This window comes from Hypomesus nipponensis, chromosome 21 (assembly GCF_054491055.1).
Source record: "Hypomesus nipponensis isolate SF chromosome 21, ASM5449105v1, whole genome shotgun sequence".
In the NCBI taxonomy this organism is placed as follows: domain Eukaryota; kingdom Metazoa; phylum Chordata; class Actinopteri; order Osmeriformes; family Osmeridae; genus Hypomesus; species Hypomesus nipponensis.
In genome coordinates, this window is record NC_140381.1 from 10091091 (window position 1) to 10109255 (window position 18165).

At 41.8% G+C, this 18165-nt stretch overlaps 2 protein-coding genes, 1 long non-coding RNA gene and 1 pseudogene across 5 annotated transcripts; 1 reads left to right on the plus strand and 3 right to left on the minus strand.

Annotated features, from left to right (window-relative positions):
- Positions 1-788: 788 nt before the first annotated feature.
- On the minus strand, positions 789-4153 carry LOC146237903 (GTPase IMAP family member 7-like). Of its 3 annotated transcripts, XM_084685431.1 has the most exons (5): positions 4033-4153; positions 3295-3394; positions 2443-3093; positions 1985-2119; positions 789-1781 (listed from the first exon to the last, which is right to left on the minus strand). In XM_084685431.1, exons 2-5 carry the CDS (start codon positions 3323-3325, stop codon positions 1459-1461), a joined length of 1140 nt encoding a protein of 379 aa, XP_084541557.1. In that variant the 5' UTR covers positions 3326-3394; positions 4033-4153; the 3' UTR covers positions 789-1458. The 3 variants fall into 3 exon arrangements, with proteins under 3 accessions (XP_084541557.1, XP_084541555.1, XP_084541556.1); XM_084685429.1 differs by lacking the exon at positions 1985-2119 and having other exon boundaries at positions 2299-3093; XM_084685430.1 differs by lacking the exons at positions 1985-2119; positions 4033-4153 and adding an exon at positions 3627-3753 and having other exon boundaries at positions 2299-3093.
- Positions 4154-6758: 2605 nt separating this feature from the next.
- On the minus strand, positions 6759-8858 carry LOC146237904 (GTPase IMAP family member 7-like). The gene is made up of 3 exons (XM_084685432.1): positions 8828-8858; positions 7956-8681; positions 6759-7803 (listed from the first exon to the last, which is right to left on the minus strand). The coding sequence occupies exons 1-3, from the start codon at positions 8856-8858 to the stop codon at positions 7484-7486; spliced, it is 1077 nt and encodes a 358-aa protein (XP_084541558.1). The 3' UTR covers positions 6759-7483.
- Positions 8859-13482: 4624 nt separating this feature from the next.
- Positions 13483-14457, minus strand: LOC146237905 (uncharacterized). Its single transcript, XR_014740523.1, has 3 exons — positions 14369-14457; positions 13697-13733; positions 13483-13496 (listed from the first exon to the last, which is right to left on the minus strand). It is a non-coding gene; the product is annotated as an uncharacterized LOC146237905 (long non-coding RNA).
- A 1328-nt stretch (positions 14458-15785) lies between these two features.
- LOC146237906 (uncharacterized) lies at positions 15786-17815 on the plus strand (annotated as a pseudogene).
- Positions 17816-18165: the final 350 nt, after the last annotated feature.

An 18165-nucleotide genomic window follows, 5' to 3' on the forward strand; every position in this document is an offset into this window, starting at 1 on the left:
CTCCCATTCTAAAATGTTATGCGACAGTCACCAAAAATGCTGCAAGACAACCAATGCAACTGTTACGAGACAGTTGCGTACCACTATCAACAGAACAGTAACTGTCATGTACCAGTGGAGGCGCTGTCACGTACCACTGTCCTGTGCCAGCGGAGGCGCTGTCCTGGACCACTAGCTACTGTCCTGGACCACTAGCTTCTGTCCAGGACCACTAGCTACTGTCCTGTGCTAGCGGAGGCGCTGTCCTGGACCACTGGAGGCGCTGTCCTGGACCACTGGAGGCGCTGGTCTGGACCACTAGCTACACTGTCCTGGACCACTAGCTACAGGACAGTACAGTTAAGGTTCTAACCGCTATTGCCACAATCCCTTTGGCGATTCCTACTGCATGATGAGACTGCTTTTTATTTTCTTCGTTTAACATTATTTGTATTTGGGGGCCATGGGCAGGGGAGTATGGGAATTCATGACTCAGCTTGTATGGTATAGCTAAAAATGTGTCTGACTCATGCGATATTTGGGTGTTACGATGCCAAAGAGAATCCCACTCGATAAGCCCAGTCATCCGTCAGCAGTTGACTTAAAGACTGCTGCCTGTCAGAAAGGTAGGGATGATCACTGATCATGGCACTCTTGATAACCTTTTTCAATGTGCTCACCTTGGTCTCAATCAAGTCCTCTGTGCTGTGACCAGATGTGAGGAATTCTGGAGAAGACCTGAGAGTTTCCAGTCTGTGTTACAGGCCTTTGCAAAAAGTCATGCTTTTATAAGAAATTCTGATCAGGGACTGTTTATGAGTAGCAATTACATGAAAATTGAATACACTTTACAAGGTTGGTTAATAAAAACTGGAGCCTCCAGTTTTAACATTTCCTTTGTCCTTTATCTGTATTCTCTACGACTCCAACCACACTTTTATATAATTTCAGTGAGTATAGAATCCCATTGTGAGTGTAGAAACAACAATAGTGTCTCTACCTGTCCTTCAGTGAAGGTCCTCGCTGAGCGGAGCTCCTCTGCAGGACCTTTAGAGGGAAACGAGGCAGGGAACACCTCCCCTGTCTTCATGTTTAGCACTGCTTAATAAAAGAAATACAATATACTGCCCACAAGTGGGAAAAAAAGCCTGTACCATTCTCAGCTGCTATAACTGGCTGTTTCCGCAGAAATGGATTTCAATATCATGTATTCATTCCACTGTCTTTGGCATTGTGCAGTAATTAATAAATGTAAAAGTGCTTACGCGTTGCTTAAAGCAAACATGTGTACATAACCCCGTATGACTCAGGTGTGATTATATAAAAATAAAACAACCCTCTTAGCGTTAAGAGCTTCTTATCAAATCTGGGAAACCTGGCCAATGTCAATTTATCATGTTACAAGTTATCCTAAAAAGCTAATATCACCAAAAGGTGAACCAAACATAACCAATATACAATATATACAAGTACAAAATACTATAAAAGGAGGTGTTTTGTTTGGACTGGGGTTGAGCATGGAATGTCTCTTGCTGCTGTAGCTGCTTCCCGGACAGCATAGCACACCACAACACTGACACCAATACCAACTACAATCCCAACACATGCGCCCAGTGGTCCATATTGGGCTCCTGCAATCGCCCCAAAGAATGCTGCCACGATTGTAGTAATTATCATAAATAATGGCTTGATGTAGTGCTTCATTACTGCCATGCCCGCCTCCTTGTAACCATCTCTAACGACCTCCAGGTCCACTTTCTGACGGCCATGATCATCCTTTGTCTCCTGCTCTTCGCCACTGACTAGAGAGAACAAACAAAAGCACAAAAGGTTCAAACATAACACCTTGTTACAATCTGTAGTTAGTTTTGTAATACATCGGTTACAAAACTTGTGTTGTTCACATTTTATAGTAAACATTTCATGATTTTGAATCAACAGATTTGGTGTTTCTATTCTATTCTTGAAAAAATGTTTGTTCTACTCTTCAAAAATGTATGCTTACAGGTGGGTGGAATGTCAAGACTACTACTCCACTTCTCCAACCCCTCTTTTGCCTTAATTTCTGATTTATACAAATCCTCCATATTTTTCAGCTGACACTCGTATCTTTGTTTCTGTTTTGCCAGACTTTGTTTCAAAAGGTTCAAACTAAATAGCTTGTTACAATCACTAGTAAGTTTCCTGTTCCATACAATGCTTGTGCTACTTAAATTGTATAGTAAACATTTCATGCATTGGAGTCAACAGAGATGTGTTTATGTTTCTGTTCTATTATTTATTTATTTATGTCTCTAGTCTTTAATCATTTATGCTTACACTCAGGTGGAAATTCCATGCTATTCTTCCTCTTCCTCAACCCCTCTTTTGGCACCTTTACTGTTTTATACAAATTCAGCTCATCCTCCATATTTTTCAGCTGATCTTCGTATCTTTGTTTTTGTTTTTCCAGACTTTGTTTCATTTTTTCTTCATACATCCTTCTCGTCTCTGACACCTCTATTGGCATCTTCCTCTCAAACAGATCATAGTACACTTGGGGTAAGAAGAACTCATCAGTGTTGTCCTTCACCATCACCTCAATCTTCTGCAGGAGCTCAGACACCTGCGTACGATTACTTGAAGGTCCACAAAGAACATGATATCTGTTTCCACATTTCTCCAAAAGGTCTCTTGTACTCTCCTCAACCTGTTTAAAAGGAGTGAATGTATCCTCTTCCTCAGTCTCACTAACAAACAGGAGCATAGTGTGTTTCCAAACCCTCTCTGACAAAAGTTCCATGTGGTCCTGGACAGACTTTTTCTCATTGGCTGAAATCTTTTCCCCAAAGGGCACCACAAGCAGGAGAGCATGAGGTCCTGGGGGTAACAGAGTCACACTGTTTACTATTTCTTTTTTGATTCGGCTGGACGTGCGTTTTACAGACACTCTGTCCCAGCCCGGTGTTTCCACCACAGTCACTGTTCTTCCAGCTACTTCTCCTTGCTTCTTCACACACATGCCTCTGTCTTTCCAGTTCCCTTCTCCCAGGATGTGTCCGGCAACCACACTCTTCCCGGCCCCAACTTTCCCCAGAAGCACAAGTCGGAGATCAGACTGAGGAGTAAGATCCTCTGAGGGAAACAAAAACATAAATAAATTAAACTGTAATTATGTAATTATGTATCCATTTGGCAGACACTTTTATCCAAACTGGCCATACAGGGGGTACTTGATCTGCAGTCAGATTGCTCTACCACAGAGCTGTATACCCATCCACCTAAACCACTTTTACAGACAAAATGTAAGGAATTTGGAAAATATGGTTAACGTACCAGAACCTTTTGTTGAGTGCTCAGCTGCCATTTTACAGGTGAGTCAATGCAAGCCTAGTCCTGTCACCTAGTAGTCCTGTCACCTGGTGGACCTGGTTGGCTGCAACACAGATAGCCTACAGTAAATCACTTGTTAAATATGGTCCACTGCCCTTTATAGAGCCACATATCATACAATGCTGAATATAATGCTGAATTCACTGAAGAAAAAAACATTTAAAAAATCTTCATTCACGACGTAGCCTACCCTACACTAAAGGACTGTGGACAGATAACGTGCCATGTCTTGGTTAGTATTCACACAGAGCGAGAACAGTCGAGTGAAACTGTACCTTTTAAAGTTTCTTTTTGATTAACTGAAATGTCTTGAAGAAAATTATCGACTGACATAGAAAATCAAAATGTAGCAGTTTAGCCTAAAAACTATCATGGAGTCTTCCGTATTCCTGACAGACAAAGCGCTCAAGTTACACTTTCGCTTTCAAGTTTGTTTATAAGCCTTATATGAACATGACCACGGGAAACATTTAACAGAAGTAGTTAAACAGTCTATATCTATTGCAAAATTATTTGGTAAATAGCCATCCAGCGAGAGATTAATGTTAGTCTACACTATAAGTCGATAAATGTATGTTAGTATTACATTTATATAATAAAATGTATGACCGAACATCTAAACAATCAATTATTTATAAACCATACTGCACCAACATATTTAATTACGTGAATGTACCGTACCGTTATTTACATGGTAGTAAAATTAATCTGAAACCTGTTCGATTTCTTGAAGCTTTTTTGCAAATAACTAATGAGTGCAGTCGACGTTGCCTCACATCGACCAGCAAATCCAACCGAAAATCATTTGCCACACCCCCCTCTATACGTGATCTGAGGTAAACTAGTAGTCCAAGATTACCACAGGTTCAAGGAAATGGAACAAACCATTACTGTAATGAGAGACATTACAGAACAATCGAGGAGGGACTTCTTACCGAATTAATTCACAGTTAATTGTCAACATATAATTTGATCTTTTTTCAATTTTTTTCAGTAGGCTACAATGTGACAATTGTTCCATTGCATGATAAGGACGCATATTGGACTCCCATCTTTAGATTAAGTAGCACTGTGTTTAATTTGACCCTTAGTTAAATATATATATAATGATCTTTCATTACATTTGAATGAGAGAAACACAAGCATTGATAATCACTCCAACACATTGGGCTTCATCCTTTATATAAATGGGAAGTGAATGCAACCAGTGATAGCAGCAGTTAAATGAACAAAGTGTCAGTTTTGCTGTTTTGGTTGGTCAACCATTCCATATACATAAACTGTTGCGAGGTCAAACTTCTGGATAAGATCTTCCAGTTTCATGTCATTATACTGCTCTGCTTTCAGCCACTTGAATTTGTCTCCTGAATATTTACTCTCTTCAAAAACAAAATGACGGACACACACTTCACAAGTTCAAAGTCTGCACCACAATTGCAAATGTTTGAAGCAGAGCCAAGCCTGCTGTAGGGTGAGGCTGGTAGCAAAGCCAAACCTTTAGCACTGTGTAGACACACTGGAGTATCACAGTATCAATGAATGAACATAAGAATACTGTAGGATAGGTGGGTTAACAGTTACCAGGCATGATACTCCGATTTTGGCAGGTGAGTCCTCAGGGTCACATCTTAACAGGAAGCACGGGGTGCCTGGATAGGAGCCCCTGAGAGCTGGGGAAGGTGTGTGTGTGGGGGGGGGGGGGGGGGGGGGCACTCCAGCATCTCACTCGTACCATGAGGCCTTATCGCAGAGGCCTTTGCTGCATGTTTTTCCCTCGGTGACTCCCTGGGTTTCCTGTCACACGTAACTTACTATCTGTTCAATAAAGCATGAAAAATAATATTGGAAAAAATATACATAATACAGAAAAAGGTTTGGGGACCCCTGCTATTACAGGTAAACTTGTTTACCTGTAAGGTGTATCTATGCAGGGAAAATTTGTGAAGATGTGGAGGAGGTATGGTCTTCTCATCCCAAACCTGTTAGGCTCTATCCAACTCGTTAAACACACACACACACACACACACACACACAGTGCACATTCACTTGTAAGTGTTCTAGTCACACCCTATCCCTATTCTTTTTTTATCCAAGATACAATTTGTTTTATGGCAGCTTGCTATCAGGTGACTTATTCATGTAGATCGTGTAGAACTCTTTTGAAAGCAACCTTTAGAAGCATACAGTTTTAAACAGTGTCCATCCATTGTTGAAAAATCATCCAATCTAATATTTATAGCATTTGTTCTATTGGCTATAATAAAACAATACCTGCTGTTCTTCATTCTCAACTCTATGCTTAAAATCCCCCTGAACCAGCAACGGCTAGCTTTTTTACTTGAAATGTATAGGCCTACTTACAGTATATCTTGACTACACAGTCACAGTTTTTTAGTAGAAGACAGAAGCACAGCAAGCTAGATGTACATGTTGACCGAGTTTGCTAGTTGCTACTTGGTTAATAAGTAATGATCTTCGATGAACCCAAGTTTCTTAAATATATTAGTGTGATTGTCATTTTCAACTCACTTTTGGTCTTTTTTGAACCGTAATTGCAAACAAGCTCAGATTTTTTCTCTTCAAAATGTACTACTTCTTTGCCGTTTCCTGTTTTTATCTTGCGTTATGTCAGAAGATCTTTGGTATACTGACCCACAATTTCTGTTTGTAAAGCACCTTGAGTATGCAGACATGGAAGGCCTAGGGAAAGTAGCCTACGCACCATACAAATCAGGATATATTTGGCAGCCATTGTGCGCATGCATAGACCTACACATACTCAGCATGAAGTATATTTTGGCCTTCAGGCTAGCAGTTGACTGGAGAGGCGCATAGACTGTCGGAGGGAAACCAACTGCTGTTGACAAACAGTGGCGTACTAAATCTTTGTCTGCGATAATAAACAGTAGTATGGGTACTGGGATGCGCCCAATGATATACTGCAGTAGGGCCTGAAGAGGTGCATTACAGCATTACACAGTGAGACAACTAGCTCCATTAAGTATCATGTATATTATCTTTTGCTGACAGATTTAGTGGATGGAAACATTTAACAAATGATATGCTAAACAATTTTGAGGACTATACAATTTTTGCAAATCCATTATAGCCTTCACAAGGCACAGTATAACATGATCTTGAACATAGAACCCCTGTACGTGCACCCCACCTTTCTTAAACACTTCTATCTTTTTATTTTCAGCAACACAGAATCAATTTATTTATTCAGTTTTATTTTATTACATTATTTGAATAACTCCTGCTTAGTGTAAAGGCTTAGTGTTACTTGCTTAATGTTTCTTTAGTATATGGAAATATGATTCATTAAACCATTACAGATCACAAATTGTCAAGTAAAAGATGGAAATATTACAGAAATCCCAGTAGTATAATCTTGAATGAGAAGATTCACCCACACAACCAGCTGTGACATTCTTTGCATTTCAATTTGGTAATACTTGTCTTTGTACTCTCTTCTCTCTCTTACAGATTTAACAACTTGTGTAGAAAATTTTACAGTACCCTGGCTGTAATACCATAGGTTGCTCCTTCAGTTTTTGAGCCCAGTCGTATGGTACATGAATTACAAGTTAACACAGACCATATAATTACTTCAAACACAGTCACTGAGAAGGGGTATGCTAAAACAACACATAGAAAACATATATTATCCTTAATATTGATATCTATGTAGTATCTACCATATATTCTAGTACTGCAGTTTCAGTATTTTTCTGATAAGTGCATTTTGGCGAATGTGTATTTTTACTTTAGTATTTGCAATGTGTTAAAACATGAAAAAATATTACTGTTGGGTCAAATGTATGTAACTAACCAGAAGATAAAATAAATTAGGTTTCCAAATAATATCCCCTCGTCTGGATGCCATCGATATCAGATGTAATGGAAACACTATTAATCAGTGTGTCATGCATTGTTCTGTATGTATACAGTGCTGGGTGTAACGTGACCGGCAGCTCAACTTGTAAAAAATAATCCACACAAGGCCGTCGCATGTACACGTATATAAAAAGGGAAGTGAAAAACACAGAAAAAGTATTCTATTTAACAATATACACAGGCATAATGGACAGCCTTTCACGCGACATATAAAGCTGCAGATTTCGAGTCGTCACCTCATACCAGGAATTTGGCTTTGGCTTGGGGGTGGAATGTCTGTGGTTTTCCTGACTGCCGCATGAAAACCAAAGCTCACAAGAACACCAATAGCAATGCCGATTAAAATCCCAACACATGAGCCCAGTGGTCCATATTGTGCACCTGCAATTGCCCCAAAGAATCCTACAATAATTGCAAGGAAGATCAGTGATATTATGTTGAAATTGTGTAACGGTACAGGCATCCCCACCTCCTTGTTACCATCTTTGACTGTCTCTTGATCCATTTTCTGAAAGCCATGATCATCCTTAGTCTTCTGCTCCTCTGTGTTGACTGCAAAGAACACACATAAAAACAAAAGGTTCAAATCAGAATACGATCATCGGGTATTTACATGTCAGATGTGTACTGCAGTTAAATCTGAATGTTTCATATATTGTATTACACACAGATTTGTCACAATTTTACAAATGGATTATGCTTACACTCAGGTGAAACATCCATGCTATTCCTCCTCTTCCTCAACTCTGTGTTTGCTTTCGTCTGTGTTAGCTGGAGTTCGTGACTATGTTTTAGTTTCTCCTCCCGGTCTTCATAAGTTTTTCTCGTTCTCTCAAACAGTTCATAGTACACTTGGGGTAAGAAGACCTCGTCATTGTTGTCCTTCACCATCACCACAATCTTCTTCAGGAGCTCAGACACCTGCGTACGATTACTTGAAGGTCCACAAAGAACATGATATCTGTTTCCACATTTCTCCAAAAGGTCTCTTGTACTCTCCTCAACCTGTTTAAAAGGAGTGAATGTATCCTCTCCCTCAGTCTCACTAACAAACAGGAGCATAGTGTGTTTCCAAACCCTCTCTGACAAAAGTTCCATGTGGTCCTGGACAGACTTTTTCTCATTGGCTGAAATCTCTTCCCCTAAGGGCACTACTAATAGGAGAGCGTGGGGTCCTGGGGGTAACAGAGTCACACTGTTTACTATTTCGTTTTTGATTCGGCTGGACGTGCGTTTCACAGACATTCTGTCCCAGCCCGGTGTTTCCACCACAGTCACTGTTCTTCCAGCTACTTCTCTTTGCGTCTTCACACACATGCCTCTGTCTTTCCAGTTCCCTTCTCCCAGGATGTGTCCGGCAACCACACTCTTCCCGGTCCCAACTTTCCCCAGAAGCACAAGTCGAAGATCTGACTGAGGAGGAAGATCCCCTGAGGGGGGAAAAAACAGAAAAGGATTAAACTACTTAACAAACACAAATGAATAACAACAATTGTGCAACAATGTTTAAAGAGTTAATTGACTCAAAGCGGATAATAGGGGATACAAATTTGTAGAAGCAGGTGGGTTAGCATACCAGAAATCTTTCTTGAGATTTCAGCTGCCATTGTCCAGATGGAGAGTTTCTTTTTTTTACAACCTTGGAGAAGTCCAAAGTCTCATCTTAAAATAAAAAACAAAGTAATCTTCAAATTAGAAATTCTATCATCGTATAAGTCAATCACCGTTTGTATATAAACAATTACAAATAGGCCTCATTTGACATATTTCACAGAAGTGAGTAAAAGCATCATTAGATTTCATCATACTGTTGACGTTATATCATTTTGTTCCTTTCCTGGTTATCAAGAATGTTTGTAATTTGACATGCAAATATGAATGCTATATCATACAAAATTGTACGCAATAGTACAATAAACAGTGTACTCTCTGTACAACCACACAAATACAAAAAAAACAGTTACAATGTGTTCATCAGCCAATCGGACCATAATTACAAGTTACACACTATTGCACATCTCTACCAGATTAGTACAAGGCATATAACACTGAAATGAATAATATATTGCAACTAAATCAATTTCAAGGCAGATTGAGTCAAAGTAGTCATCAATTTTAAAACTTACAAACAACATAATTTACCTTATTTCTCAAGCTACTGCAGGCAACTTCTGTATACCGCAATCATATTTATTGAGGTGTGTCCAATGAAGCAGTTTCCTGGAACTTTGACCTGAAGTTTGACCACCTGACTTACTTGGGATTGGGTTTAAATTCACAATTGATAAGGAAGTATGACAACTGAACATGACTTTAAAGTATATTTTTTTCAAACAAAAGGGAATCCAGACATTCACATATATTTTGTTTTCACATACACGGTACATCTTTGCTCTATGAAACATCGATCTTTAATATTGCAGAACAGTGGAACCCTTACTATTGTAGAAAAATGCAGGGAAGGAGTCTGATTGTGTAATTGTGATGTCTTTTTTTCAGGACTGTAGAGGTGTGTGAAAATAAATCTCCTGATCTGGATGAGCCAATCCATGCTTCAAGGAAAATTAGCTACACCTTTGTAGGGTTTAATTGGGTTAGGGTTAGACTGCTTAAACTTGGCAGAATAGAAAAGCTACTAATGTTGTTGAATGTTGCAGGGAAATAGTAAGTTAAATAGCCTTGGAGTTGGATCTAGTATGACTTTGCAAGTGATTTCCACTATCAATGGGGAGGAAATCACCCACTCATCAGCAAAAGCCTTTTCTAAAAAGTCTGGGAAACGTAAGGATGCAAATAACACATGATTGGTTTCACACTTTTATATTGAAAAAACAGTACAATGTTTATAAATGTACAGTATGTAGACCAATTATCACCCGACGTCACACAACTGTCAAGCAGGCTCAACTGCGCATGTCGGTTGCAAAAGACGAACTTCTCCCCGGTCTATTACACATGGAGTGTCGATCATGCCATCATATATCTCTGGCCACTGGATTACAGGGCTTGATATTAACTTTTTGAGGCACTTGGCCTTTGGACAAATACATTTACGTTTCACTTGTCTATGCATAAAAGTCACTTGACCCCTATACCCTTAAATAGCCTGACCAAGTGATTGGGCAAAACTAGCCTGGCTAGCGGAGGTCGCTTTCTTAGGCAAATGACAAATGAAACAGGCTCGGTTAAATAAATCCGAGATTCTGGCTATCTTCATCAGGCTCGTATCTACATTAGGCAGTCCTCCCTGACGTTTCTGGTGTAGAATGGAGTGAAATACAACATTGTGCACACTGCCAGTGAGCGAATCTGACTGAGGCTAACGTCAAAATAGTGTAACGGGGATGCAGTCTCACCCAGATTGCCAGTTTAAACAAATCAGAAAAATAATCGCGCCAGCTGGCTAAAAGCAGAATTCCCATATCTCTTGAAAGCTGCCCTGCCTAAGAAATGTAACATATGAGCATGTCAAAATGTTCTTTGTGCATACTTTGTCACAAGATTTACAATAACGGTAACAATGAACGAAGAATGCTCATTTTCATAGAGTATGTGACATAAATAACCAAACAAATACAACCGACACAACACTTACAAACATACTAAGAAATCAAGGGGAATTCAGGATCCATATATTTATAGATCAAATTGAATTATATTCTATCCAATATCTGGCCAATCATTTTCCAAGTTAACCCAATAGCCCAGGATGTATCCAACAAGCCCAATAGCAGCACATATAATGACATATGTAATTCCCTCACTTATGTGTAACGGAATAACGGAGTCGACTTCAAATAAAAACGTAACAAGTACACCAATTGCTATTACACAAAACGAGATCATGGCAAATCTTATGTTCCGGTGAACAGAGAAATTAATCTCTGCCTGTTTTTTCTGTAGTTGTACCCTTATGTCTTCTATTTCCTGCATCTTCTCATCCAAAGTATCTCTTGTTCTACTTGTCTCTTTTTGTAATCTCTCAATGTCTGCCGTTATCCTATCAAAATACTCTTTCAGCTCATGTTGGTTTTGTATCTTTCGATGCAGGTCAGATCTCAGGTCCTCAAGTCTGTGCCTAACCACATGTTGGTCCATGTTTCTGTCCATGTCTGCTCTTAAGAGGCCAAACTTCTTGCTGAAGTCCTCCAGGTCCATCTTTTGGTGCAGTTCAGCTTTTAGCCATGACAGTTTGTCCCCCAGATCATCACTCACTTCAAACAACAACATGGAAGAAGTTAGAAATGTTGCACTGTACAGGAGTGTTTGTTTTCACATGGCTGCACACACATTCATTTAGTTGTTTTCAGGTTTTCAGTAAACGCAGGTAAGACATTTAGCGAGTATCCATAGCAGAACTTGAATACTGGTACTATTTACACTTTCAATCTAAGAATTGTAATTGTGTTCCTGAAGCATACTCACTGTTGGGGGGAAGGAACTCATTGCTGCTCTTTCTTTTCTTGACCCAAGGTTTTGCCCCAGGTACAGGAGACGGATTGATTGCAGTTGGCTCACTCATGTTGCTGATCACTTATGAAACAATTAGGACATGCAGTAGCCTAAATTGTGCAGCCTTTTTCGTTAGTGCTCTGAATTTAGTCCCCATAGCAGGCGTGCTCCCCTCTGCACATTTCCTCAACTTGGAAATCACAGGCTATATTACACTGCCATAGTCAACATTTCTGTCCATCGCCAACCTTATCTTGAATGAATCGTGAATTGCATGTCTTTAATAGTTCGGGCTATGCGGTAGTTTTCATTGAATAAAGCCACTATTGGGCGCGAGGTTCGTTTGACGTTCAACTAACGTCAAAGTTAACTAGCTAGTTGAGAAATTGTTGTATGGTTCACTTTAGAGGTGTCTGAAATCATAATACAATATTCTTCCACGCCTGAATATGGTGGGCGAAATATAACGCTATGTAACTTACAGGCTACAAAATTGTTGATTTTGTGTTTTGTTTTTTTTGCGAGCTCATCTCCCACACCTCAGCAAAGAATGGCGACACTTATCAAGAAAAGTTATCTTGTCTATTATGGTTTTACTTTGTAAGGTTAGCGTAAGCATGTAAGGTTAGCGTAAACTGACCTTTAATCTTTTCGAAATTTGCTGCTGTAGCTTACTAAACAAACACGGGGGGGTGTTTTGCTGCCTGTTTTGTCTATCGCAGCTGTAAAGGTGCTTTGCGTTGATTCCTTAAAGTAGGCTATGGAACGCCCATGGGTTGTGTGAGTGTGCCACGAAGAAGGCGTGGAAAGTTTAGCGTGTGTAGGGAGGACTTGCAGTGCGGGTTTCGAGTGCCATATGCTTCTCATCTCATAATGTGCTTCAGACACTTTCTTTTTTTTCTGCATCCTCGAGACAGCACATAAATTGCTTTTGTAACAAAGACAAGTTGATTTGGTTTGGACAGGGCATTCCCCCTGTGACAACAAACTTGGACCCCTTAGCCCCCCATAAATGTATAGCCTGAATAATTCTAAACATGTGTGGCTGTTATTGCCTGCAATGCAGTGAAGAAAACTTCCATCAGTAAGGGAAAAAGAGAAAAAGTATCATACATAAATACTTTCAGTTAGCCTAATTATAATTTGTCAGATTTGAGTAATTTCTGTTATTTCTCTGATTATAGGCCTATATCACGTATCCTGCTAGCATAAGCTATTTCAATGAAATTACACATACAGACCTCAAGAGACTCTATTGTAGGTACTTTTTTCCTATCAAATTGGATTGTAATTGTATAACACAATTGTAAAAAACATATTCTTGTATTACTTTCAGTTTTACTCTGTTTCATTAAAAAACGTGGAGCATGGAAGCTATACATCCTGACTTCTTTGTGAAAGGAGTTTGGCTGGCTGTCAACATGTGTTAAGAAACACCTGGAGGACAGTACAGTAAAAAGACGTATCTCAAGCTACTACAAGGACAATCGGACAATTGTCGGACAATCATTCACAATACTCCGGCTCTGTAACGGCACCATCGGCAGCAGCAGTAGCCCGCGCCAGAGCAGAGGCAGCTAAATCTCGCGCAGCCTATGCAGAGAGAGGCTACAATGAAAATAGACCGAGCAAGATTAGAAGCAAGTCTAGAAGCACTTTACCCTTGAAAAGGAGGCTGCCGCCGCTATAGCAGAAGCTGAAGCGCTAGAAGCGGCAGAAGAACACGTAAATGGTGAAGCCGTAGAACACCGTGTGATAAGTCAAGTTGTCTTTAATGGCCCGAGACAGAAATTCTGTGGAGATAGTTCAGAAGAGCGCACAAGAGACGATGTGAACGGATTGCCTGCGCCAACACCTAACCCAGAGCCAGTCAGCACTGCTTAAGATGAGCCATGGATAGGAAGTAGAAAGCCTCCCTCCACTGCAGGAGGATACATCCCTTGCTTTAACATGCAACCTCAGTATCTGGGATAATCTCTGAATCCATACTCACACTTGACAAAATCCTTGTCTGCCTATGAAGCCTACACCTGTAAACAGAGAAAGGCCACATCATGTACCGTAACCCAGCGTCCCACTAGGCATTCCTGGATTTCCTTTCTCCGCCTGCACCGCAATGTCCACCTGACGACATGATGAACATGGCTAGATATTTAGCTCGCAGGGAAATTGTCAGCACAGGCCTAAAACACTTTGACGATTGCCCAGAGTCATACAGAGCTTGGAGGTCATCATTCTTAAATTCCATGAATGACCTGAACCTGTCCGCAAGCAAAGAATTCGATTTGCTGGAAAAATGGCGGGGCAAAGAATCCTCGTCAAACGGCTCAGATCAGTCCACATAGGGAACCCCAATGCGGCCCTGCAGATGGTCTGGGCGCGGCTGGAGGAAGTCTACTGCTCCCCAGAGGCCATTGAGCAGTCTTTTCTTAACAAGCTAGACCACTTTCCCAAGATTTCCAGTAGGGACTACCACAAGCTACGAGAGTTAGGAGATCTTCTAATGGAGCTGCTCTCTGCAAAGGAAGACGGCTATCTGCCCGGACTCATAGTGTTAGACACATCCCGGGGCATTAACCCCAGAATAGGAAAGTTGCCCTTTGGGCTACAAGAAAAGTGGATCTACCAAGGATCAAGGTTCAAAAGCAAACACAATGTTACTTACCCTCCGTTCTCTTTCTTCACCGATTGTCTCGAAGCAAGCATTTGAAATGACCCGAGCTTTACTCTGTCCAGCGTCAGCTTCAATTCACATGACAGGCCAACACTTAAATTCAATAACAAAAAAGGCTGTGGCAGTGCACAGGACAGACGTAGACTCCGCCACTGGTCATGAGAATGCAAGCAAATCTGACGATGTGGATAAGCACTGTCCTACCCACGATAAGGCCCACCCCCTTAAAAGGCAATAGTCTAAAGACTGGAGGAGAGAAAAGCATTTCTTTAAGATAATGGTATATGCTTTAAGTGCTGTGCATCTAGCACTCATCTGGAAAAACAGTGCCAGGCTGAACTTAAGCGCGTGGAGTGTGACTGTAGGAACCACATCAGTGCTCTGCATCCTGGTCCACCCCCCTGGTCATCAAAGGCCGCTGATCTTGCTGTAAAGGACGGCTGGGAGGGAGCAGAACGGGAACAATCCACTAATGTCAGCACAAACTGCATAGAAGTCCGTGCAGAAGGCCGCACAGGAAGATCATGTGCAAAGATTTGTCTAGTAAAACTTTATCCACACGGGAAGCCTGAGATGGCCACAAAAGTATATGCCATGCTCGACGATCAGAGCAAGGTCATTGGCCAGGTCTAACTTTTTCGATCTTTTTGAAGTTTTCAACACTGAAGCACCATATTCTTTAAAGACCTGTGCTGGTGTAGTGGACACGAGCGGCAGAAGGGCCGACGGTTTTCAGATAGAACCAATGAGTGGTGGCAACAGCTTTGCGCTCCCCACTCTGATTGAATGCAATGACATACTGGATAACAGGGACGAAATACCCACGCCTGAATTAGCCATGCAACATCCACATTTAAGGTCCATTGCATCACAAATCCCACACCTGGATCCAATTGCACACGTCCTCCTTCTGACGTGCTCAGAGCACATCAAGTCAGACAACACATCAATGTGCCTAACGACGCCCCCTTCGCCCAGAAGCTTGATCTTGGCTGGGTGTTAGTAGGTGGGATGTGTCTTGGAAATGCCCACAAGCCAATATGGATTGTAACGCCTGTTGATCACATTGTTTATTATCAGCAAAAACGACACCGAATGCCTCCAGAGGTGTGGTCAGGTGAGGTAAGGAAAACAAAACTTTTTTCTTACAGGCTTTTTTATGAGGGTGGTTGAAAGGTCACTCAGAAACGTACTCAGAAAGCGATTGAATTAGACAAATCCTGGTAACAAACGTAAACTGACAAACATGCTCAAAACATAGGCTAATTGTTTACATTTACATTACAGTTCTAAATGTTTCATTAGCATAAATGTTCAGGTTCAACAATATTGCTTAAGCATTTTCAAACACATCAGGGAATCTAACTCTCATCTATCATAAAACAGACACCCATATAAACATGATGCCATGTTTACTGTAGCTATTCTAACCGAAGTCTTGTATTTCAGAGAGGAGCTTACTGAGGTCCTGTGCCAGTACAGGTCTGACACCCTGAGCCACATAGCTACTCTAAGGGACTTCTGCGACAGGCACTCAAAATGGAGCCTTCACAGGGAGACAGAGCTGGGGAAGATGAGAGACATCAAGGAAAGGGCTGACAGTATCAACCTGACTTTCAAGCATGTCAGAGAGTCTCAGAACAGGTGGAAGGCGCTGGGAGAGTACCTGAAGAGTGGCCTTGACAGCAAGCAGGCGAAGGGAGTAGCTGGAGAAGGAGCTGGGGGAGGTGTTGAAGGACACCCTGGCCGGGCTGGAGGAACTGGACCACTTCCTGGATGCTGTGGAGTGGCTGGCGGTCACTTCTGTGTCTGTGTTCGATGAGTAGTGTCCGTTTGGTGACCAGGAGGTGAGCCCTGCCAGTGTCCGTGATGTCATCACTGCATCACAGGAAGCGTGTCCTCTGCTGGTCCGGTTCAGGAGGAACGCAGGGTACTTCTTTCTGTCCAGCCTCTTCAACATGCCGGTGTTGGCTATCCAGCTGGACTCATACATATGCAGTACCCAGCAGCTCTGTGACAAGCTGGAGAGCAAGTAAGAGAGTCCAGTGTAGTCTGTTACTGTAGCCCCAGCTTGCTGGATCAGGATGCAGGGTTACATTAAGTCTTATTATTCTTATATTATTACATTATCTGAACTTTCTTTTTCCGCTGCAGATTGATGACAGCATCACAGACGGAGCGTAAACCAAGGTAAGACCTGTTGTTGACATCTTATTAATCATCTGTAGCCTGTTTTATTGTATGTTGTAGCTTCTGCTGCCTACTCGGTTTCATTCAGACTTCAGAAGGTTTCTGTTTTGTTTTCCTTATCAGTCAATGGATGTTCTGGAGAAATAAGAAGGAAAATGTCCACCGTGGGGATGTGAGTGATGCTGAATATGCTCGTCCATATCAAATACATCAGTGATGTCAGGTAAGCAGAACTCCCACTCTTTTTTAACATCGCTCACCTCAACATCTGGACTGACGGTGGCTTTATGACTCTCTCAGGACCAACCGGGACTTCAGACTGGTTTTCTTGTTCCAGGAGGAAGCTGAAAACTTCATCAAACTCTTCATCCAGGGCAAGCCCAGAATGTTGCAGTTTCTGACTGACCTGGAGGGGAGCGCTGTCCAGCTAGACAACATGAATCATGAGGCCCAGATCTCCACTGTGGCAGGCAGCTCCATGGGGGCGGATTCAGGGGTCCTGTCCATCATGGGTCTAGCTCTGGCCCCCGTCACAGTAGGGGTGTCCCTGATTCTGACCATGACCGGCGCGGGCCTGGGGGTCACCAGTGTGGTCAACAGCGTAGTCACCACAGTCACAAAGAACAAAGTCAAGGCCTCTCAACAGAAGAAAGCCAACGAGTTGTTCCAGAGTTTTGTGGAGGACGTACAGAACCTCCAGGGGTGCCTGGAAGATGTGGCCACAAAGATGGTTCCCGTGGGGACTGAGCTGGATGCAACCGTGGGAGCAGGGAGGATAGTGGGGAATGGTTGTGTTATCCTTCGGGATAGGAATTGACTCCTTGATCGATTGTGCCTCGGGTATGAAACTAGTGAGGAGTGAGGATGCGATTGCTGACCTGGGACAGGCCGCTAAAGGGATGCCCCTCGTCCTCTCCAGGGCAACCTGAGGGGGGGTTCATCGCTCTCAACGCCCTGTTCATTGGTCTGGGCGTGTTCTTCATCTGCAAGGACATTGTCAGCCTGGCCAACGGCAGCAAGAGTTAGGTTTCCCAGCTCATCCGGGCACGAGCACGGCTCTGGCACTCTGAACTTGAGTCATGGCAGAAGATCCACAACTCCCTGCAGAGACGTCTGCTCACGTCCCAGGATAGCCAGAACCTGCTGAAGATGCCTTTTTACCCCCTGGAGGAGATGACCAAAGAGAAGACGTTCTGGCATAAACTCAGTCTCTTTCCCTATTTTTTTATAGCCCTAGCATTGGCCTGACCAATGATGAGGATATCTCAGTTCAATGGATCATTGACTGCACATGATTTGATTGATTTCAATACTAGATTCAAGACTGTCTTCATATTAAAACCTAACTGTGCTCTTGCAATATCAAATGAATCATCTACTGTTTTTGATTTACATCATTTTTATACTTGAATTATTTGTTACCAATTGGTGTTCATTGACTACATTGTCTGATCTACTTTTAGAAAAACTGTAATGCGGCAAAGTCAATTGCCAACCATGCTATGACAGGCCTATTCTTGATGAAAGTATTTCCCTGCATGTGAGGGCAAGTGAGGAAATAGAAATAGAAAAAGAAAGACTCACTGAATATCTTGTTT

Bases quoted from the DNA above. Each gene is read 5' to 3' on its own strand.
- LOC146237903 (XM_084685429.1), bottom strand. From the start codon at position 3,325: ATGGCAGCTGAGCACTCAACAAAAGGTTCTG. The intron at 3,094-3,294 runs GTACGTTAACCA...TGTTTCCCTCAG, and splicing joins GCACTCAACAAAAGGTTCTG to AGGATCTTACTCCTCAGTCT. The intron at 1,782-2,298 runs GTAAGCATAAAT...TGTTCTCTCTAG, and splicing joins CATGGAATTTCCACCTGAGT to TCAGTGGCGAAGAGCAGGAG.
- LOC146237904 (XM_084685432.1), bottom strand. From the start codon at position 8,858: ATGGCAGCTGAAATCTCAAGAAAGATTTCTG. The intron at 8,682-8,827 runs GTATGCTAACCC...TTCCCCCCTCAG, and splicing joins AATCTCAAGAAAGATTTCTG to GGGATCTTCCTCCTCAGTCA. The intron at 7,804-7,955 runs GTAAGCATAATC...TGTTCTTTGCAG, and splicing joins CATGGATGTTTCACCTGAGT to TCAACACAGAGGAGCAGAAG.